Below are 24,467 nucleotides of genomic sequence, written 5' to 3' on the forward strand. Positions count from 1 at the left end.
ATACTTATAATTAAAAATACTTTCAATTAAAAATACTTTTAATTAAAAATACTTATAATTAAAAATACTTTCCAATAATAATATTTTCAATTAAAAATACTTTCCATTAATAATATTTTCAATTAAAAATACTTTAAATTAAAAATACTTTGAATTAGTAATACTTTTAATTAAAAATACTTTTTTTTTAATCAAAAATACTTTTAATTAAAAATACTTTCAATTAAAAATACTTATAATTAAAAATACTTTCAATTAAAAATACTTTTAATTAAAAATACTTATAATTAAAAATACTTTCCAATAATAATATTTTCAATTAAAAATACTTTCCATTAATAATATTTTCAATTAAAAATACTTTAAATTAAAAATACTTTGAATTAGTAATACTTTTAATTAAAAATACTTTTTTTTAATCAAAAATACTTCTAATTCAAAATACTTCTAATTAAAAATACTTTCCATTAAAAAGAGTTTCTGTTAAAAGTACTTTTAGTTAAGAATACTTTCTGTTAAAAGTACCTTTAGTTAAGAATACTTTCGGTTAAAAATACTTTCAATTTCGAATTTTTGTATATTTTTAAATAAAATCGCTTCAACCAAAAAGAAAAACACTCAGAAAGATTGAAGAACAACAAAAAAGTTTCTCAGCACTTATATTAAACAATAAATCCCTTTTTTTCAATTCCTCATTAAAAATTGACACGAAAAGCTGTCGCTATGACTCTCCACAAAAGGAAAACTGATAATAATCGCAAAGAATTTTCATTTTCTAAAAGAAAAAAGAAAGAGAGGAAACTTGAAATCTGTGTTTAAAATCTAAAACAAATATCCTCAATTTTACGGGGTTCTTGTTCTCAAGTTTCTGGTCAAGTATAGAAGCGACTAAAGTGCTGAAGGGGAATGAAAGTAAGATAGGCTAGGTATGCATATGGTGGGCAGTGTTCGTTCATATGTATATATATATGCGAACGGAGAATACCAGAGGGGGATAAGAAATATATATCCACCGCAGCAGGAAACAAGAGGTTTCCCGTGTCATCTGAGCAAAAAATAAAAAAAAAATATCGACGAGAGGGTAAAAAAAAGGTAATACGCGAGAGAAAAGGGCAAAAGTAATGCACAAATAGTAAAATATAGGAAACAAAAAAAGAAACAAAATAATGGGAAAAAAAGAAAGAGAATCGTAAAGTAAATGGGAATTCATGTGCGGATTCTTTTGCTACCTCCTAGTCGTAGTTGTTTGATCGTTACAGGTGGGTTTTGCTGCTTCTGGGTCTATGCTCCGGTCGACGCCCTGAGTCATTCAACTCGTGGCCGTCACCGATCGACCTTGAATCGTCATCATCTCCACTGTCTAAGAAACCCGTAACTTGGTTCCACTCATTAGACCTAATTCAACTTCCGGTATGTATTTAATTCTGTACAATTTTTAATTTTTGTCGTTTGTCTCATTCAAATGCAGGAAAAGGTGCTTTCGATTCAATGCATATTGGTGTGAATTCGAAAAAAATGTAATTTCTGTCCGGAAAAAAATTTACGAAAAAGAATACATATTTACTAGTACTATGGTAAAGGTGTACTCATTAAAGGAATTTGGTATTGCTACAGTCATAATGGTACCTATTAGATTGCATGACTATTGATGCCATAATAATGGTAAAAATGGTACCAATAAAGGTACCATAACAATTGTAACAATTAGTGCTACCAATAAAGAAATCATAAAAATGATAATAATTAGTAATACAAATAAAAGAATCATTATAATGGTACCAATGGTATTAATAGTATTAATGGTACAGTTATGGTATACCATTAATTGTTACCCTTATAATGGTTCCTGTATTGGTACCACTAATTCATACTCTCATTATGGATCCTTTATTCGTACCACTAATTCATACTCTCATTATGGATCCTTTATTGGTACCACTAATTAATACCATTATTTTAATTACCATTATAACTGGTACCAATTAATGGCAAGTACAATAATGGTAATAAAAGAATTGTTATGATGGTACCAATAGAGAAACCATTACTATAGTTACCATTTATAACTGGTACCAATCAATAGCAACTACAATAATGGTATTAATTATTGGTACCCATAAAAGAATTGTTATGATGGTACCAATAGAGAAACCATTATTATAGTTACCATTATAACTGGTACCAGTTATAATGTTAACTACAATAATGGAATTAATTATTGGTTCCAATACAAGAATGATGGTACCAATAGAGAAACCATTATAATAGTATGAATCAATTGTACCATACTAATAGTACCAATAAAGGAATAATTATAATGGTAACTATATATAATGCCATAATAATGGTACTAATTAATAAAACTAAAATAATGGTATCATTTAGTGGTACCAAAAGAGGGACCAGTATAATGGTACTAAAAAAGGGACCAGTGAAATGGTAACAATTAATGGTACCATAATCATAGTACCAATTAATGGCAACTATAATAATGAATATTATGATGTTTAGGAGTTTCGACTTGTAGATATATTATTATTATTTAGTTGAATGTTTAATTAATTTCATTTCAAGTCTATAGACTTAAAATGAAATTTATGAAACATTCAACTAAATAAATTATAATAATGTTATTAATTAGTGGTACCAATAAAGGAACCATTACAATAGTTACAATTGATGGTACCATACAAATAGTAACAATTATTGTCAACTAAAATAATTGTATATCAATTAGTGGTACCAATAAAGAAATTATAATAATGGTCGCAATAAAAGAATTGTCATGATGGAACCAATAGATCAATTAATATTATTTCATCTGGTATTTTAAAAATAGTACTAATTAATATCGGCAACAATTAGTACCATCATTATGGTACCAATTAATATAGACAACAATTGGTACCATATCATTATGGTACCAATTAATGTCATTAGCAATTGGTACTATCATTAAGGTACCAATTAATATCATCAACAATTGGTACCATCATTATGGTACCAATTAATGTCATCAACAATTAGTACTACCATTATGGTACCAATTACTGGTATCAGCTCTTGGAACTATGATAATGGTAAAATAAATGGTACAACTTTGGGTATCAACATAGTGGTACCAATCAATAATATCCAAGTTAGGTTGCAGCAATATTGGTACCAATAATTATTAACAACTATTGTTATAATCATAATGGTGCCAAGAAATAATACAATATTCTGGTACTTTAATAATGGTAATTCTATTGGCACTAGCAATTTGGTAGTAAACGAAGGCAGTATTAGTTCGCTAATAATGATACCATTAAGTAGTATTATTAGTACCATTGCATTATAATGGTACCAGTATTAATTACATTAATTGGTAACATTATAATGGTACCAGTATTTATAACATTAATTGTACAATAATTGGTACAATTTGCTATTATGTTTCTAATAATGATACCAGTATTATTTACATTAATTGGTAACATTATAATGGTACCAGTATCAATTAAATTAATTGGTAACATTATAATGGTACCAGTATTTATAACATTAATTGTACAATAATTGGTACAAACTGGTATTATGTTTCTAATACAGGTACCATTATAATGGTATCAATTAGTGTTCTAATATTGGTACCACTATAATGGTACCAATTAATGTTTCTAATACTGGTACCATTACGATGGTACAAATTATTGTATCTAACACTGGTACCATTATTAATTAATGTTATTAATAGTGGTTCCATTACAATGGTACCAATTATTGCATCTACCACTGGTACCATTATTAATTAATGTTATGAATACTGGTACCATTAAAATGGTACTAATGAATGTAATTAATACTGGTACCATTAAAATGGTACCAATGAATGTAATTAATACTGATACCATTATAATAGTACCAGAGTAATTAATAGTATTAATTCGAGGTCCCATTTTGATGATATCAAATTAAAAGAATTTATTACTCCTCGTTCATAATGGTACCAATTAATACTAATACTACTGCTACCATTTTAATGGTATCAAAGAAAAGATGTTAGTATTAGTACATTCATAATGGTAGCAATAAAAATAAATCAATATTAGTTGATCCACAGTGGTGCAAATTAATGTTATTACCACTATGATGTAGTCAATTAATTGAAGCAAATATTAGTATTAAACATTGGTATTAAATATTGGTACCAATTTAAATACCAAACTGAAAATTGATACAATCTGAACTATTGGTACCAATTTGAACCTAGGAGCATTGGTACCAATTGAAAATGCTAAATATTGGTACCAATTTAAATCTCAGATTATTGGTACCAATTGAAAATGCTAAATATTGGTACCAATTTAAACCTTAGATTATTGGTACGAAAATGCTAATATTGGTATTGAAATTGATAAATTTTAGTACTAATTTAAACTTTAGAGTATTGGTACCAATGCCAAATATACCAATTAAATATAGAACCTATTGTTATCAATAGAAACTATTAACTCCTGGTACCACTAAAACAATTTTATTTATTATTTGGTACCACATACCATTCAAAAGCTACAGATAAAAGAATAACCCAAGAATCTCAACGTTAATTAATTATTTCTCTGCAAATGAAACAATATAAAACGTAAATGAATGGAAATTTCTCTTTCGAGTTTATTAACTGATAAAAGATAGAGAGGGGAACGAGGGACATTGTATATTTGAACGTTTTAATCAAGTTTGCGCAGGAAATGTCGCACGATTATCATTCTTTCCCTCTTCTTTTTTTTTAGTGTGCTTTCTAAAGAGGAAGAGAGCATTTTTTTTTCTTTTTATTAAATGTAACAAGAAAGTGACTATTGTGGCGATGAGATGGGATATAATGTTGCACTTTACAAAGATGATCTTAAAGGGACAGTGAGGCCATAATATGGCGAGTGTAAGATATCTCATGTTGCAGGTCGTTCACTTGGCAAGGGGACGAGCACACTGCTCACAGTAAAAATAGATTGAGCGCACCGAGGAGAGCTCGTGCTCTCACGCATGGCGCGACTTGTACCGCTTGTGTCCTATTCTCTTTTTCCATATTTTTTTTTCTTCTTTTTTCAAACACACCTCCAATTTGTTTCAAAATTTATTTTTCAAATTTATTTTTTCGAATTTACTTTTTGGAATTAATTTTTCAAATTCAATTCTCAAATTCGTTCTTCAAATTCAATTTTTGAATTAATTTTTCAAATTCAATTTTTGAATTCATTTTTCAAATTTAATTCAGGAATTGAGTTTTCAAGTTCAATTCTGGAATTAATTTTTCAAACGAAATTTTAGATTTAATTTTTCAAGTTCAATTCTGGAATTAATTTTTCAAATACAATATTAGAATTAATATTTAAAATTCAATTCTCGAATTAATACCTATTGAAAATTCAATTCTCGAATTAATTTTTAAAATTCAATTCTCTAATCAGTTTTTTTTTAGATTTAATTCTCGAATTCATTTTTCAAATTCATTTCTGGAATTAATTCTTCAAGTTCAATTCTAAAACTAATTTTCTAAATTCAATTCTGGAATTAATTTTTCATATTTAATTTTCAATTAATTTTTCAAATTCAATTCTCGAATCAATTTTTTAAATTTACTTCTAGAATTCATTTTTCAATTTCAATTTTCGAATTAATCTTTTAAATTTAACTCTCGAACTAAGTTTTCAAATTCAATTCTCGAATTCATTTTTTAAATTCAATTCTGTAATTAATTTTTCAAGCTCAATTCTGCAACTAATTTTTCAAACTCAATTGTCGAATTAATTTTTCGAATTAAATTTACGAATTAATCTTTTAAATTCAATTTTCGAATTAATTTTTCAAATTCAGTTCTCGAATTAGTTTTTTAAATTTAATACTCGAATTAATTTTTCAAATTGAATTTTCGAATTAATTTATCAAAATGAATTCTCGAATTATTTGTTTAAATTAGTTTTTCAAATTCATTTCTTAAATTTATTTTTTCAATTGAATTTCTATTTTATTTTATTTCTAAATAAATATTGTCTCAATGTTTTGAAAAAATATTTATTAAACTTAAATGCACAGAAATTTTGTACGAATTAAATTTTCCGACAAAAATTTCTTCGCTCACTAAAGAAAAAAAAATTTTATCGGCATTTCTTTTTGAATTGATAATAAATTTGCCATACAGACAAAATGTCTTTTCAATTATTTATTTATTAAACATATATTCAGTGGAGATAAGTTGATACACATATATCTGAATCATCTGATTATTCCAGTGACACCAATCTCTTAACAAAAATATAATAAAAGGCTGATGACACTTTATTAGTCTTTGTGATAAAAGAGCGATATATATTTGCCATCGGGCAATCGGAATATATATAATATTTAAGAGAAATATGTTTTGTAATTTAGAAAAGTGGGTGAAAAAAATTACTTTGAAAAACTATTTTTTTCGAATATTCCATATTTTTGAATATAATATAGGAATATTTCAGGAAATATTATTTTTTAAATTTACAACATTTTTACATTAGAAATAAATTGATAATTTATTTAATTTACGCAAAAATTGATTAATTTATCATCAATAATACAAATAAAATAATATATTTTTCAAAATTCCAATGAAATATTCTCGCACAATATTTTTTTGGAATATTTCTACATTATTCCCAAAGAACACTATAAAGGTCGGTAACTTTAATACTTATAAAATTTGGATGAAATATTCCAGAGGAATATTCTTTAAACGAAGACAGAATAAGAATATTATTGAGGAATATTCCTATAATGTGGATGGAATATTCCAGAGGAATATTCGTATAATGTGGATGAAATATTCCAGAGGAATATTTTTAAAATATGAATGGAATATTCTAGATTAATATTTTAAAAATATATATTAATGGAATATTCTAGATGAATATTTTTAAAATATGAATGGAATATTCTAGAGAAATATTCTTCAAACATGAATAAAATATTCCGGAGGAATATTTCTAAAAAGGGAATTAAATTTTTGAGAGGAATATTTTTACACTGTGTGTGAAATATTCGAGAGGAATATTTTTAAAACGTGGTTAGAATATTCCAGGGGAATATTCCTAAGATGTGTATTGATTATTCCGGGGAATATTTCTAAAAAGGGTATTGAATATTTCAGGGGAATATTCCTAAGAAGTGGATTAAATATTCCAGGGGAATATTCCTAAAAGGGGTATTGAATATTCCAGGAGAATATTCTTAGAAAGTGAATAAAATATTCCAGTTGAATATTCCTAAAATGTTTACAGAATTAGAGAATATTCCAGAGGAATATTCCAGGAATGTGAATGGAATATTCCTTACTATTTGGGTATATTGTATATTAATGCAAATTTGTACAAAAAAAAAAAAAATAAAACAAAAATATAATTGAAAAATAAAAAAGGTATACGAATAGGTAACATATATATTATTATGCAATTAATATCAATATAGCAATAATTACTATACAGTAGATGTATATTAGAATACAGAGAATATACATTATACAAGCGTATATTTATACTTGATTGAAATAATATACACGAGTTATAGAGCAAATCAGGTTTGATTGTATGGCAACAGCGCCAGTTCGAAGATTCCGCAAGACCTCCTCATTGGCTGAACGATTAACCAGGTTACTTTCAATAGTAGGACGATTAAAAATTATCCAATAATGTCTGCATGAATTAGTCCGAAGCCGCCTACAGCATTCGAAAGTGTTACAAGCACTTTTTCTCAACCACACTATATACTTTAACTCTATACATCAAAATTAGGATGTGGCCCCAAAAAAAAAAGAATTTTTCTCCACTTTTCCTAAGTTTTTTTAAAAATTTTTTTAATTTTAATTTAATAATTTTTTAATTTCTGTCATTTTTTTTTCAATTGTGACAAAAAATGTATTTTTATACTTTTATTTTCAAATGTGGGAAATTAATTCACATAAATAATATTAATTAATTAACTTTTATAAAGAAGTTTTTTTCGATCCTATTTTTTTCAATATCGCCAAAAGTGTTTTTGGAAAATTAATTTCTTTTCCTCGTATTTTCAATTTTCTTAATTTTTTGTCATCGAAAATATTTTTTTCGATATTTATAATAAAACTTTTCTAATATATTATTTTCAGTTGGAAATAGAATGAAAGAACCAAAAGGAAAAAAATCTTTATTCATTTTTTTAACACGAATATAAAAAAAATTCTAAATAAAAAAAATTTTTATTTGAAAAAAATTGAAGTTTTAATAAAATTTAATTTTTGGTAAAATTGAAAAAACTTCGTCTTAAAAGTATTTTAATATTCGTTGTGAAGTAGAGGGAAATAGAGAGTAAGTGGAGAAAAAAGAAAAGAAAGAAGGAATTAATAAAGCGAAACAATTGGAGAATGATCAAGTGATAAAAATATTATCCTTGCAACTTGAACTAAAGGACAAGTTGGCAAAGAACAAATTGGCATTGTCAGAGCAAAAAAGGATTTACAGTAGCATTCAAGTTCATGGACGAAGCGAAAGTATTTTTTTTTTTTCAAGGAATGCAGATTGTTAATGCGGTTAACTGATTGTTTCTTGTTTCGCTTGTGACGAGAATAAAAGACGCTCAAAAATTTTTTTTTTTTGAAGACAAATTTAGAATTTTTTTTTCACTTATATAAATAAACTTATTTCATTATAAATAAAAAATGTTTATAATATTCTCGCATCTTTATCGTTATCAAAAATCAGCCCATCGTCGCCATGTTGGCTCCGCCATTTTAAATTTTCCAAAACTATTGTCAAATTCGAATTCAATGAGTCGTAATTTTTTTTGTACTACTTTCAGCTATTAAACAACTCTTATTTTCAAAAGAAATATATTGTTATTCTTCCTTCCTTTTTCCCACTACTTTTAAATATGGAACAATATTTTTTTTTTTATAAAAATACTTTTTTTCAAAACAAGTATAATTTTTTTTCTTTTTTTATTACTTTCAGGTATTAACAAGAAAGAAACAACCAAATGTTAAATAATTACAAAAAAATAATAATAAACAATAAATAAATAATAAAATTTAAAATAATTACCAACAAAAAAATAAAAAAATACTTTTATTTTGTACCTTTTTGAATTTTTTTTAAAGAGAAGAAATGAAAAAGTGGCGGTATAAAATTGAAAAATGACAAACCTGTGTGTAACACCAGTTTTCAGCGACAGGAGTATTAACTTCCGGTGGTGGAGGGCTTGGAACGCGGCTTACAGCCATGCTACTGCTGCTGTGCAAATTGGAGCTGACCCGCGACGTTTGAGGCGCACATTCGCTCACCGCAAGTCTGTAACAGAGAAAGCGAAAGATTATTGCAGACGACTGCTTTTCTACGGGATCTTGGCAAAGAATTGTGGCTTCAAACGAAATTTTCGCAAATTGCTCTTTCTCTCTCTCTTACTCTCTTTCTCTCGATTATATACCACAATAATCAAAGCATCATTTCATCATACAAATTATTCAATATTTTTTAACTATATATAATAAATGCATTTAAATCCTCTTTTACATAAGCTTCCAATAAAAAAACACTTTTTTTTTATCTTTCAGAAACTCTTCGACATTTTTAATGTATAATTATCGAAAAAAATTTCAATTTCATTGCAAATCTTTTTTTTCAGGGCAAAAATTTCAATATTGTTGTAATTTTTTTCTTTCTGCGACAAAAATTTAATTCAATTTTAATTTTTCTTCTGAAAAAAAAATTATTTAACTTGATTCTTTTCTGAGGAAATTTTCATTTAATTGGTAACTTTTTTCTCTGCAAAAAAATCAACTTTATCGTAATTTCACTTTCTAATAAAAATTAAATTTTATTGTAATTCTTTTTACTGCAAAAATTTCAATTTTATTGTAATTCTTTCTTTCTGATTAAAATTCAATTTCATTGTAATTATTATTTTCTGCAAAAAAAAAAATTGAATTTTGTTGTGATTCCTCTTTCGCCAAAAATTGCAATTTGATTGTAATTTTTCTCTGCAAAAATTTCAATTTTATTTAATTTTTTTTTGCAAAAAAATGAAATGAAATTTTTAAATTTTTCTTTTAGAAAAAATTTAATTTATATGCATTTTTTTCTAAGGTAATTTTAATTTCATTGGTAATTTTTGTTTTCTGCAATAAAATCAATTTTATCGTAATTTCACATTCTGATAAAAATTCAATTTTATTGTAATTTTTTCTTTACGATTAAAATTCAATTTCATTGTAATTTTTATTTTCTGCAAAAAAAAAAAAAAAAAATTCAATTGTGTTGTGATTCCTTTTGCTTCAAAAATTGCCATTTATTTCTGCAAAAAAATTTCTTGTAATTCTTCTTCTAGAAAAATTTTAATTTAATTGTATTTTTTTTCTTCTTCAATTTCAATTTCATTTTAATTTTGTTATCAAAAAATTAAATTTTCTGCAAAAAATTCAGTTTCATTGTATTTTTTATTTTTTCCAAAAAAATCAATTATGTTGTGATTTCTCTTTCGCTAAAAATTGCAATTGAATAGTAATTTTTCGCTGTAAAAAATTCAATTTCATTGTAAATTTTTCTTTCTGACAAAAATTGTATTTTAATTATAATTTTTGTTTCCTGCAAAAAAATTCTATTTTGTTGTAATTTTTCTTTCATAAAAAATTTCAAGTGAATTATAATTTTTTTCTCGAGAAAGTTCAATTTTATTGTATAGGTAAAATCTTTTTTCTGCATAAAATTTCAATTTAATTGTAATTTTTATTTTCTGCAAAAATTTCTATTGCATCGTAACTTTTTTTTTAATGTAAAAAATTCAATTCAACTTTGCTTCAACACGATGAAAATTATCTTTCTGTACAATTTTATATACTATTTTTGCGAAGATTGTTTTAAATTTAATTTATATATTACACGTGTAGCACTGAGATTTGAATCCTTGTCTCGTCGTCACTATATATTATAATAATGATAATGATAATAATAATAAGAAATTCCAGTGGCATTATCTAAGCAATTCTGCAAAAAAGGAAGGATTCCATGAAATCTTCGTGTGAGAAATTTGCACTGTTCCTGAGAAAAAAGGATAGTTCATTTGAGAGATAAGAAATGTGTGTGAGTACAATAAGAAACTTGTGTATAGATACAATTGGAACACGTCCTCCTTTTCCTCATAACTGCTCGTTTTCATATCTTTCAACAATTCACGTCATATTCTACATTCAGGAAGTTGGTGTCTCTTTATTTATTATTATCGTTTTTATTTATTATTATTATTATTATTATTATTATTATTATTATTATTATTATTATTATTACTATTTTTATTTTTACTATTCTTATTATTTTTGCTATTACTATTTTTATTTTTTACCATTCGTATTATTTTTGCAATTAATTTAATTAATTAAATTGTTCTTATTATTTTATTTTTATTATTATAACAATAATTTAAAACTATTTTTACTATTATTTATTTATATTATAATAGTTGATAACAATTTATGTAGAAAAGTTTCGAAACTCATATTTAGACAAAAAGGAAAAAAAACAATAAACAAAATTAAAAATTAGAAATTTAAATATTCGTGAAAGGTGAGTTATAAACAAATTGTGCTTACAAATATTATTACAAGTCACACTACTTATTTCTCTCTTTCTCTCTCTCTTATTATGTATAAAAGTAAGTAGATATGTTTAAATGTTTAATAAAGGTCTCTCACTGGTTAATCTATAAGTTTCTCGAAAACTATAGTTATAGACTATTTGAGACTGGTTTGGAGAAGTTTAAATAGTCATCAACATTAGTACGCGATGTTCATAGCTAGAGGTCAAATAAATTTGGAAATTTATAAATGTTAAGGCTACTAATCTGCAGTGAAATAATGTAACGTGTATTTAAAGAAGGGGGAACTCGAGTTCATGGACAGTGGATCGATGCCTGGATATTGTCGAGTAGGGAAGCTCGCTAAAAGTGGGATAACAAACTAAGTATTATTATTATTGATGAAGTGGAGAATAACGTGCGGTGTGCACATTGTTTTATATATATACGTTGAGAGTGAAAATTAATCTCGAGAAAGAATTAAAAGAGGAATTTTCTTTTTTCCTTTTTTTATCTGCGATAAATTTTCATTTTTTCTTCTTCTATACATTTCCTTTTTTTTCTTCTCCAATTGGAGAAGAAGAAAAAAGAAAATGTAGAAATAAAATGTAGAAGAAGAAAAAAAGTAGCAGTATTTTCTACTTCTAGAAAAAGAAAGAAAAGAAGTGGAAGTAGAAGTAGAAGTAGAAGAACAAGAAGCAGTAAAAGTAAAAAAGAAGAAAAAGAAAATGTAGAAAAAAATGTAGAAGAAGAAAAAAAGAAGTATTTTCTACTTCAAGAAAAAAGAAGAAAAGAAGTGGAATTAGAAAAAAAGAAGCAGTAAAAGTAAAAAAGAAGAAAAAAGAAAGAAGAGAAAGAAAAGAAGTAGAAGAGAAAGAAGGGGAAGTGGGAGTATTTTCTACTTCTAATAAAAAGCAGAAGAAAGAAAAAAAGTGGAAGTAGAAGAAAATGCAGAAGTAGAAGTAAACGGAAGTATAGGAAAAAATATGGAAGAAGCATTTTCTACTTCTAGAAAGAGAAGAAAAGAGAAATAAAAGAATTAGAAGTAGAAGAAGAAAAAATGTAGAAGTATTTTCTACTTCTGAAAAAAAGAGAGAAGAAAAGTGGAAGTACACGAAGAAAAAAACTAAAAGTATTTTCTACTTTTTTTTAAAAAAGAAGAAACAAAAAAAAGTGGAAGTAGAAAAACTGAAAATATTTTCTATTTAAAAGAATGAAACAAAAAAAAGAAACAGTGGAAGTAGCAGAAAAAGAAAAAAACGTTAGAGAAGTGGAAAAAGAAAATGTAGGGAAAAAAATGTAGTGAAAGAAAAAAGAATTTTCTACTTCTAAAAAAGGAAGAAAAAAGAAAGAAAAGAAGTGGAAGTAGAAGTAAAAGGAAAAAAGAAGAAAACAGAAAGAAAAAAAGTAAAAGTAGAATAAAAAGTAGGAGTATTTTCTTTTTCTGAAAAGGAAAAGAAAGAAAGAATAGAAGTGAAAGTAGAAGAAGAAGTAGATGTATTTTCTACTTCTAAAAAAAGAAGAAAAAGAAAAAAATGAGTAAAAATGAGTAAAAGAAGAAAACGAAAGAGTAGTAAAAATAAAAAAGAACTAAGAGATAAAGATTAAAAACTAGAAATATTTTCTACTTTAAAAAAAAGAAGAAAGAAGAAAAAAGAGGAAGAAAAAAGAAAGAAAAAACGCTGAAGTAGAAGAGAAAGAAGAAAACAAAGAAGTAGAATTTTAAGAAAATGTAAAAGAAGAAGAAGAAGAAATAGAAAAATATTTTCTACTTCTAGAAAAAAAAAATAAGGAAAAGAAGTAGAAGTAGAAAAGAAGGAGAAAAAGTAGCAGTAGAAGTAAAAGTAGAAATAGAAAAAATCAAACGAAAAAATAGAAGTAGAAAAAAATCAAAAGAAAAAGTAGAAATAGATAAAAAAAATTAGAAGAAAAAATAGAAGTAGAATAAAATAAAATTTATTTATTAATTTCTATTAAATAGAAAAGGAAGTAGAAGAAGTTGAAGTAGAATGAGTAGTAGAAGTAGTAAAAATAAAAGAAAAGTAGTAGTAGAAGTAGAACTAGAAGTAGAAGCGAAGGAAGAAGAAGTAGAAGAAAAGGGAGAAAGGTATGCAGGGCACGCGATGGTGCTCGTGAGCGCCAAGTACGGGGCGGAACTACTCGACTTCCGTCGAGTGCAATAGCCCCAGGTTCATCGGACCTGGTTACACTCAGCCGACCGAAACGGATACTAGTCTAGCCTCCTATTTTATCTATTCTGCCGACTCTTTTTCGAATCACCTTTACCACCCGAACTCAATTTTTCCTTCATCTACGAATATTCACCAAACGCCATCATTTCAAATATAGAAACAAAATTTTAACTTTTCTGTTCAATAATTTCTTTGCCCCAAAAATCAATTTTTTTATCAATTTACTAAGTAATTTATTTATTACTCTATTTACTTATCACTGAATTTATTTATTTGCTTATTAATTCGTTTATTTATCAATCAATTTATCCATTAATTAATTAATTAGTTAGTTAATTCACTTAATCAATTAATTAATAAATAAATTTATTTATTTGTTAATTTATTAAGTAATTTATTTATTAATCAAGTTACTTATTTATTTAGCAATTTATTTATTAATAAATTGATTTATTTATCAATTTAATTAATTAAATTTAATGTTTTTATTTATTAATCAATTTATTTATTTATCAAATTATTTATTAATCAATTTATTTATTTATCAATGAATAAACTTATTAATTTATTTATTTTTCAATGAATAAACTTATTAATTTATTTATTTATTCATCAACTAATTTACTTACTTTTTAACAAATTAATGAATAAATTTACTGATTTATTTATTAATTTATCAATTAATTTGTTACTAATCAACGTTTTAAATTTATTTCAGTCAAATAAATTTTATTTGCATCCAAATAATTTTTTACTTTTGCCTAACAAAATTTATTTTTCTACTCCAAATATTTTATATCAGAAGAAATAAAATTTGTCTCTCCAAATAACTTTTTTTTTAATTCGATTAAATAAAAACTAATCGAACCAATAATTGTTCCACTTTCTATAGAAATGTGTACAATTTTCGACTTAATTAACCCGAATATATAATTATTATTTGTCCCAAATTTATCTATATCAAGTATACTGAATTATTTTGTTCAATTAAAGATTCTTTACCAGTATTTTTGGCAATGAAAAGAAGCATTGATTCAACATTTTTGTAAATAATTTTGTAAAACTTCAACTGATTTTACTTTTCAACATATCTCTTATTATATTAAGTTGAAGAACGACCGACCGACCCTAGTCGTATATATATGTATATCTTTTAAAAATAATATTAACACAAATGTATACATATTCACAAATCACGCATGCGCAGTAGTGTTATATCAATGTCAGGCATGCGCAGTAGTGTTCTGTCAATGTCAGGCATGCGCAGTAGTGTTCTGTCAATGTTACGCATGCGCAGTAGTGTTCTGTCAATGTTACACATGCGCAGTAGTGTTCTATCAATATTAGGCATGCGCAGCAGTGTTCTATCACTGTTACGCATGCGCAGTAGTGTTCTGTCAATGTTACGCATGCGCAGTAGTGTTCTGTCAATGTTACGCATGCGCAGTAGTGTTCTGTCAATGTTACACATGCGCAGTAGTGTTCTATCAATGTCAGGCATGCGCAGTAGTGTTATGTCAATGTCAGGCATGCGCAGTAGTGTTCTGTCAATGTTACGCATGCGCAGTAGTGTTCTGTCAATGTTACACATGCGCAGTAGTGTTCTATCAATATTAGGCATGCGCAGTAGTGTTATATCAATGTCAGGCATGCGCAGTAGTGTTCTGTCAATGTTACGCATGCGCAGTAGTGTTCTGTCAATGTTACACATGCGCAGTAGCGTTCTGTCAATATTACACATGCGCAGTAGTGTTCTGTCAATATTACACATGCGCAGTAGTGTTCTGTCAATATTAGGCATGCGCAGTAGTGTTCTGTCAATATTACGCATGCGCAATAGTGTTCTATCAATATTACGCATGCGCAGTAGTGTTCTATCAATGTGAGGAATGCACAGTAGTGTTCTATGAATATCAGGCATGCGCAGTAGTGTTCTGTCAATATTACACATGCGCAGTAGTGTTCTATAAATATCAGGCATGCGCAGTAGTGTTCTATGAATATCAGGCATGCGCAGTAGTGTTCTATCAATGTGAGGAATGCGCAGTAGTGTTCTATGAATATCAGGCATGCGCAGTAGTGTTCTGTCAATATTACGCATGCGCAGTAGTGTTCTATAAATATCAGGCATGCGCAGTAGTGTTCTATGAATATCAGGCATGCGCAGTAGTGTTCTATCAATGTGAGGAATGCGCAGTAGTGTTCTATGAATATCAGGCATGCGCAGTAGTGTTCTGTGAATATCAAGCATGCGCGCATAACACCCACACATGTATACTCACACATATACACTAATCACATGTACATGTATACTCACACATGTACATAAATTACATACACATGTATACTGCTCATATGCAGATATAAACTCCTACATATACACAAATCACATATATGTATAGATTTAATAAACGATTGATAATATAAATTGTTGAATTTTTTAAGGTTCGTTGATGCACGTAGTGTCTGTTGAAATTTTCTTAAATATACGTAAATACCTCACTCGCTGATGCTGCGCTGTCTGTGTTGTAATGGAACTTATTTATTTACTTGTGTATTTACTTATTTATTTCAGGGTTGCCACAAGACATCGATTTTAAAATTCCATGACTTTTCCAGGTTTTCCAGACCATTTCTTAAAAAATTCCAAACCAGAAATAAAATTGTTTTGGTATGTTTTTAGCTAATTACGACAAAAAGTATAAAATCCTTTAAGTAAATTGTTAACAAAATAAGTTATTAATTTTTAATTTCATTAATAACAAAAATTTAAGTTAAAATTTGTGAGATTATTTGAGATACGCTCCGAAGAAAGATGAGGAGCAAATCTTTTTAAATTTAAAAATTTAGTTTAGTTTAGAATTTTTCACAATTATTAAACAAGTATTTTAAGCATTTTAATAACATTTTATGAAACTGAAGTTACCTACGTTTATTCAATGACAATTTTTCCTTTGCTAATTATTTATTTTAATGTTAGAAGCCTTTTAAAAAATTTCAAAAGATCGAAGTCGGGGAAATTATTAATTTTGATTTTTTACACAGATTTTCGAAAAATCCATATATTATTTAAACAAAATTATTATTTCCTAACCTCATAAGCAATTTTTTCTTTTACAAATTATTTATTTTAATGTGACAAGTCATTTAAAAAAATTGTAAGAGGATCTAAGGAAAGCAAGGAAATCAGTGATTTTTAATTATTTTTTTCGTAGATTTTCCAAATATCCCGAAATTTCAACTAAATTATTATTTCCTCGCTTCAGAAGCAATTTTTTTCGATTGCAATTTTTTAAAGGGCTTCTTATATTAAAAAAACAATTAGCAAAAGAAAAAATTTTCATTGCATAAAAGTTGGTAGCTTCAGTTTCATAACATTTTGGGGTTTCTAAAATGTATTAATTTAAAAATTATTTAAAGGAAGATAGAGACCAAAAGAAACTAAAATTTAGAAATGCCATATTGATTTCAATTGTAAGCACTAAATTTAAAATCAAAAAGTTGTATAATGTCAACTTGAAAACTTAAAATTTTTACGACTCAAATACAAAAAATTGAGCTTTTAGTATCAGGCTTTGTAAAATTCCCTGACAATTCCAGATTTTTCAGGTTTTCCATGACTGAAAAAAAATTCCATGACAATTCCGGGTTTCCCAGGTTTTCCAGGTCCGTGGCAACCCTGTATTTGTTTGACAGACATCAACAATAATTTTTTAAATGGATAATCAGTGAAAATGACTTATATTTCTGTAAGTTAGTGTTTCACTTCGATCCGAGAATTTCATTTTTTCGAGCGATTATTTGGTTATCGTCTTTGGTTTTCAAACGATCATCTCGTTTATTCTTTTGTTAATTGTCAAATCGTATCGTCTAATTTTCTAATTGTCATCGACCGAACTTCTCGACTGCTTCTCGACTTTCCCATAACTGACAACTAAAAATAATACAATAATAACCTATTTTTTGAAAAAAATCGATATCCAAAAACATTTAAATTCTTTTTTATTAATTCTATTAAAAACTAAAATTAAATTCATTTTAGTGAATTAAAATTATTATATCAAGTTAAAAATTAATTCAAGGTGTCTAGTGAATTATTATTTTCAAATTCCCGGACCAAAAATAAATATTCCCGGATTGATTTTTTAAAACAGCAATAACTATAAAATTTAAATATTAATACTTTAATAAAGAAATTTTTAAGAAAATCAATTTTAAAAAGTCAATAGACATCTTTATTTAGAGAAATATATATAATATTACTTGTTATATATTACTTAATAAGTCTAACATTGTAATAGTTAGATCTAAATTTAAAATTAACCTACTTTTTTATTTTTCTATTAGTTGGGCTTTTTTGCGGAGTATTATTATTATTTTTAATTGTGTATTTAAATAAAAAAATTAAAAATAATTATTTTTAATTTTTATTATTAAAAAAAAAAAAGTTGTCTGTTCATTGAACAAGACCTACATGTCTTATAGTATTTTGGCCCCCTGAATACGAATATGAAGTCAGAATTGCTCCATCACCCTCTGTTTTTTTTTAAATCGAAAAAACTACCCTTAAGTCTAAAATTCAAGAATTAAAGTAAAAAAAATAAAAACACTGTTTTCTTCGGAGTAGAAGAATATATTTATGCGTTTTCTTCTTTTAAAAACTCAGAAATAATGTCAAAATTGCTCCACCACCCCTGTTTTTTTTAAATCGAAGAAACTACCCTTAAATCTAAAATTCAAGAACTAAAGTAAAAAAAAATGAAATAACCGGTTTTCTTCGGAGTAGAAGAATATATTTATGCGTTTTCTTCTTTCAACAACTCAGAAATAATGTCAAAATTGCTCCACCACCCCTACTTTTTTTAAATCGAAGAAACTACCCTTAAATCTAAAATTCAAGAACTAAAGTAAAAAAAATGAAATGACCGGTTTTCTTCGGAGTAGAAGAATATATTTATGCGTTTTCTTCTTTCAACAACTCAGAAATAATGTCAAAATTGCTCCACCACCCCTACTTTTTTTAAATCGAAGAAACTACCCTTAAATCTAAAATTCAAGAACTAAAGTAAAAAAAATGAAATAACCGGTTTTCTTCGGAGTAGAAGATATATTTATGCGTTTTCTTCTTTCAACAACTCAGAAATAATGTCAAAATTGCTCCACCACCCCTGCTTTTTCTAAATCGAAGAAACTACCCTTAAATCTAAAATTCAAGAACTAAAGTAAAAAAAAATGAAATAATCGGTTTTCTTCGGAGTAGAAGAATATATTTATGCGTTTTCTTCTTTCAACAACAAATAATGATAAATTAACCCCTTGACTGTGGATGACGTGTATACACGTCATGCAAAAAACTGGCCCAAACAGTGGATGACGTGTATACACGTCATGGCCCGAACAAGAAAACATCTTAACGTATATTCGCAAAAATTTTTACTCGGGGGTTTTTGGGGTCGCTGATCACGATTCTCTAGCCAGATTTTCAAAATAAATCATTTTTCATCCAAAATGGCCGCCAAAAATTTTGAAAAATTTCAAAAGTGGATAAATTCTTTTAAAAATTTTTACTCGGGGGTTTTTGGGGTCGCTGATCACGAATCTGAAGTAAGATTTTAAAAACAAATAATTTTTCATCCAAAATTGTCGCCAAAAATTTTGAAAAATTTTAAAAGTGGATAAATTCTTTTAATAATTCTTACCATTTAAACTTTGAAAAGCTAATAACAGATTAGTAATCAGCGACCCCGAAAACCCCCGAATAACGAATTTTAAGCGTATTCAATGAATTTTTCAAAATCGTGTCCGCCATTTTGGATTTGCCATTTTGAATTTTAAAAAACTAATGTCAGATTCGTAATCAGCGACCACGAAAATCCCCGAGTAACGATTTTTAAGCGAATCCAATGAATTTTTCAAAATCGTGTCCGCCATTTTGGATCCGCCATTTTGAATTTTTGAAAACTAACACCGGAATCGTAATCAGCGACCCCAAAAACCCCTTAGTACCTATTGTCATGAAAATTTATTTACAAGAAGGTCTTACACATTTTGGGACCATTTTGTTATATTTTAGCTACACACTGAAGGGGTTAACTCTGATTCTGCTTTTTAGTTATGAGAACAAAAATAAAGGAACGTATGCTTTTGTCGAAAACTAATTGTTTTTATTGTTGTTAGTATACTCTGGGTTCATACTTAAGGGGACATTCCAGTTCAGAATGTCAAAAAAATAGATTTTTTTTTTTTTATTTTCGGATTTCTTATAGTGTCAAGAATACTCTCCTAAAATATTATTGCAAAATTCGACGTAAAACAAAAGTTATACATCCTTATTCTTCGCCATGTCAAAGATGTTTTTGTATGCGGATAAGCAATCGAATGATTTAAATGTTTTCTCATTTGCATTTTTTAAAAAAGACAAACAAAAATGTATTTGGTGTTGCTGATCACAAATTAGATATCAAATTTTCTAAATTCAAAATGGCGGATCCAATATGGCGGAAAAGAAAATTTTTTTATTTTAATTTTTTTTTCGTCCACCATATTGCATCCGCTATTTTTAATTTTGAAAAAATGATGTCATATTCGTAATCAGCGACCCCAACCCCCCCCCCCGTAACGATTTTCAAGCAAATCCAATGATTTTGAAAAAAAATGTCCGCCATATTGGATCCGCCATTTTAAATTTTAAAAATCTTATTCCATATTCGTAATTAGCTACCTCAAAAACCCCCGAGTAACGATTTTTAAGCAAATCCGATGATTTTTTTAAAAAAATTTCGAAACTTATGAACAAAAACTTTAAATGCATTTTTCTCAAAATGTCTTTTTTTGATCTGGTAAGAGTGATATCTCGAGTTCTTCTGAAGCGATTTTAAAAAATCAAACGGCTTTTGATTCAGCGTCATCATGCCTATAAGTGGAACCTCAAAAACTGGAAAATTTCCAACTCCCCTTTTTTTATAAGAGAAATTCTGAATAAAAACACTTTTTTTTGCTTATTTTTGGGAAAAAGTACTCTAAAAAAAGGGGGGGAAAGAAAATTCCACTTTTTTGAGGTTCCACACCTAAAGAATTATCTAACGAAGAGAATGTTACTTCGTTTTTGGTTTTATCTGTTTTAGAAAGTTTGGAATCGATCTTACCACCTAAAATGGGCATTTTCAAAAATGGCGTATATCGCCGCCATTTTGAAATAAAAATTAAAAAAAAATTTTTTTTAAATTCTTAAATAAATTACTTATTACATGTAAAAAAAATTTTTTAAATAAATGTCATAGTTATTTTAATAATATATACTAAAAAAGCCTTCTTTTTGCCTGTTTTGAACTGGAATGTCCCCTTAAAGGGGTAGTTTTTTCAATATAAATCAATAAGAGGGTGATGAAGCAATGCTGATGCTTTATTAAAAAGTACATAAATATATTCTTCTACTTTGGAAAAAACCTGTTATATCATTTTTTTACTATAATTCTTGAATTTTAGATTTAAGGGCAGGGGGTGATGGAGCAATTTCGTCATTATTTCTGAGTTGTTGAAAGAAAAAAAAGCATTAATATATTTTTCTACTTCGCAAAAAAACTGGTAATTTCATTCTTTGACTTTAGTTCTTGAATTTTAGATTTAAGGGTAGTTTCTCCCATTTAAAAGAAACAGGGGTGGTGGAGCAATTTTGACATTATTTCTGAGAGGTTAAAGGAAGAAAACGCATAAATATATTCTTCTACTGCTAAGAAAACCGGTTATTTCATATTTTTTTACTTTAGTTCTTGAATTTTAGATTTAAGGGTAGTTTCTTCGATTTAAAAAAAAGTAGGGGTGGTGGAGCAATTTTGACAATATTTCTGAGTGGTTGAAGGAAGAAAACGCATAAATATATTCTTTTACTCCGAAGAAAGCCGTGTTTTTATTTTTTTTTTACTTTAATTCTTGAATTTTAGACTTAAGGGTAGTTTTTTCGATTTAAAAAAAACAGAGGGTGATGGAGCAATTCTGACTTCATATTCGTATTCAGGGGGCCAAAATACTATAAGACATATGTAGGTCTTGTTCAATGAACAGACAACTTTTTTTTTGTGTGCCTGTGATTATAATCATGCCTAAATTAAAAAAATTTAAAATTTTTAGGTATAAAATAATTTTTTAATAAACATTAATAAAAATTTAGTTTTCTAAACATTATTCAAAAGTAGACGAAAGAACAAAGTTTTGTCCTCTTGATGTAATTTTTCTAAATTCAATAGATTAAGTTATAGATAATTAAAAATAAGTATACTTAGATTTCTTTGAATAATTTTTTAACATAATTAAATTTTTCAAATATGTCTACAATAGAAACCTTTTTGAATAGTTGAAATTTTGCAAAATTTAATTGAAAATAATTAATTTATTTCAAGTATTTTGTTACAATTTTTTGAAGAATTTTAATTGCAAATTTTGAAAATAATTGAATTACCAAATATTAAAAAAAAAATTTTTAAAGATAAATTAGGATATAAGAATTATTTTAAGAAATTCAATTATTTTCGAAAAATAACATTATAATATTTTTAAAGCAATTGTTTAAAAGATAAAAAAAACACAAACTGTTAGAGGCAAAAAAGGAGATATTTAAAAAAATCATTTTTTCCTCGCACTTATAATTCACATCAATATCAAACATCGGAAAAAAAACCTCGATACATCGAAAATATCGAAATTAAAACATCGAGGTTGTAAACATTGATGTTTCCGATGTCGATGTCCCATCATTACCTACAGAAAATCCTATTAGTAAGAAAAGAATGGACGTATCTTCGCCCTTTTCTTACTAATTATCCAGAGAATCAGGCTAACATTCAAAATCTAACCTTCTAAGTTTAGTTATTTCAAAAAAATTATTTTATTGATGCAAATAAATATTTATTTTAATTAAAAACTATGCATTATTGAATCAAGTAATTTTCATAATTGATTTAAAGCAATATTTATTAGATCAAATTATTCTATTTAATTGACTTAAGTAATTTGTATTTGGTTCAAATAACTATTTATTTGATACCATAAATTAAAATATTTATGTCCAGTAAATATTTACTTAGTTCAAATAAATAAAAATAAATAAGTAAAAATAAATAAGTTTAAATACAACAATGTTACGCATGCGCAGTAGTGTTCTGTCAATGTTACGCATGCGCAGTAGTGTTCTGTCAATGTTACGCATGCGCAGTAGTGTTCTGTCAATGTTACGCATGCGCAGTAGTGTTCTATCACTGTTACGCATGCGCAGTAGTGTTCTGTCAATATTACACATGCGCAGTAGTGTTCTATCACTGTTACGCATGCGCAGTAGTGTTCTGTCAATATTACACATGCGCAGTAGTGTTCTGACAATATTACACATGCGCAGTAGTGTTCTATTAGTGCCACGCATGCGCAGTAGTGTTCTGTCAATATTACACATGCGCAGTAGTGTTCTGTCAATATTAGGCATGCGCAGTAGTGTTCTGTCAATATTACGCATGCGCAGTAGTGTTCTGTCAATATTACGCATGCGCAGTAGTGTTCTTTAAATATCAGGCATGCGCAGTAGTGTTCTATGAATATCAGGCATGCGCAGTAGTGTTCTATCAATGTCAGGCATGCGCACTATTGTTCTATGAATGTCAGGCATGCGCAGTAGTGTTCTATCAATGTGAGGAATGCGCAGTAGTGTTCTATGAATATCAGGCATGCGCAGTAGTGTTCTATGAATATCAAGCATGCGCGCATAACACCCACACATGTATACTCACACATATACACTAATCACATGTACATGTATACTCACACATGTTCATAAATTACATACACATGTATACTGCTCATATGCAGATATAAACTCCTACATATACACAAATCACATATATGTATAGATTTAATAAACGATTGATAATATAAATTGTTGAATTTTTTAAGGTTCGTTGATGCACATAGTGTCTGTTGAAATTTTTTTAAATATACGTAAATACCTCACTCGCTAATGCTGCGCTGTCTGTGTTGTAATGGAACTTATTTATTTACTTGTGTATTTACTTATTTATTTCAGGGTTGCCACAAGACATCGATTTTAAAATTCCATGACTTTTCCAGGTTTTCCAGACCATTTCTTAAAAAATTCCAAACCAGAAATAAAATTGTTTTGGTATGTTTTTAGCTAATTACGACAAAAAGTATAAAATCCTTTAAGTAAATTGTTAACAAAATAAGTTATTAATTTTTAATTTCATTATTAACAAAAAATTAAGTTAAAATTTGTAAGGTTATTTAAGATACGCTCCGAAGAAAGATGAGGAGCAAATCTTTTTAAATTTAAAAATTTAGTTAAGTTTAGAATTTTTCACAATTATTAAACCAGTATTTTAAAAAGCATTTTAATAACATTTTATGAAACTGAAATTACCTACGTTTATTCAATGACAATTTTTTCTTTGCTAATTATTTATTTTAATGTTAGAAGCCTTTTAAAAAATTTTAAAAGATCGAAGTCGGGGAAATTATTAATTTTGATTTTTTACACAGATTTTCGAAAAATCCATATATTATTTAAACAAAATTATTATTTCCTCACCTCATAAGCAATTTTTTCTTTTACAAATTATTTATTTTAATGTGACAAGTCATTTAAAAAAATTGTAAGAGGATCTAAGG

At 27.0% G+C, this 24,467-nt stretch overlaps 1 protein-coding gene across 4 annotated transcripts in view; it reads right to left on the reverse strand.

The window, feature by feature from the left end:
• LOC122500960 (protein roadkill) overlaps positions 1–24,467 on the reverse strand; it is a 202,017-nt gene that overhangs the window by 14,633 nt on the left and 162,917 nt on the right. For all 4 annotated transcript variants that reach the window (XM_043610143.1, XM_043610144.1, XM_043610142.1 and 1 more), the window contains one exon: positions 9,185–9,329. In XM_043610143.1, the coding sequence (XP_043466078.1) occupies positions 9,185–9,262 (78 nt within the window). In that variant the 5' untranslated portion in view covers positions 9,263–9,329. The remainder of the gene's footprint in view (positions 1–9,184; positions 9,330–24,467) is intronic.

Source organism: Leptopilina heterotoma, unplaced genomic scaffold, assembly GCF_015476425.1.
Source record: "Leptopilina heterotoma isolate Lh14 unplaced genomic scaffold, ASM1547642v1 Lhet_192, whole genome shotgun sequence".
Classification (NCBI taxonomy): domain Eukaryota; kingdom Metazoa; phylum Arthropoda; class Insecta; order Hymenoptera; family Figitidae; genus Leptopilina; species Leptopilina heterotoma.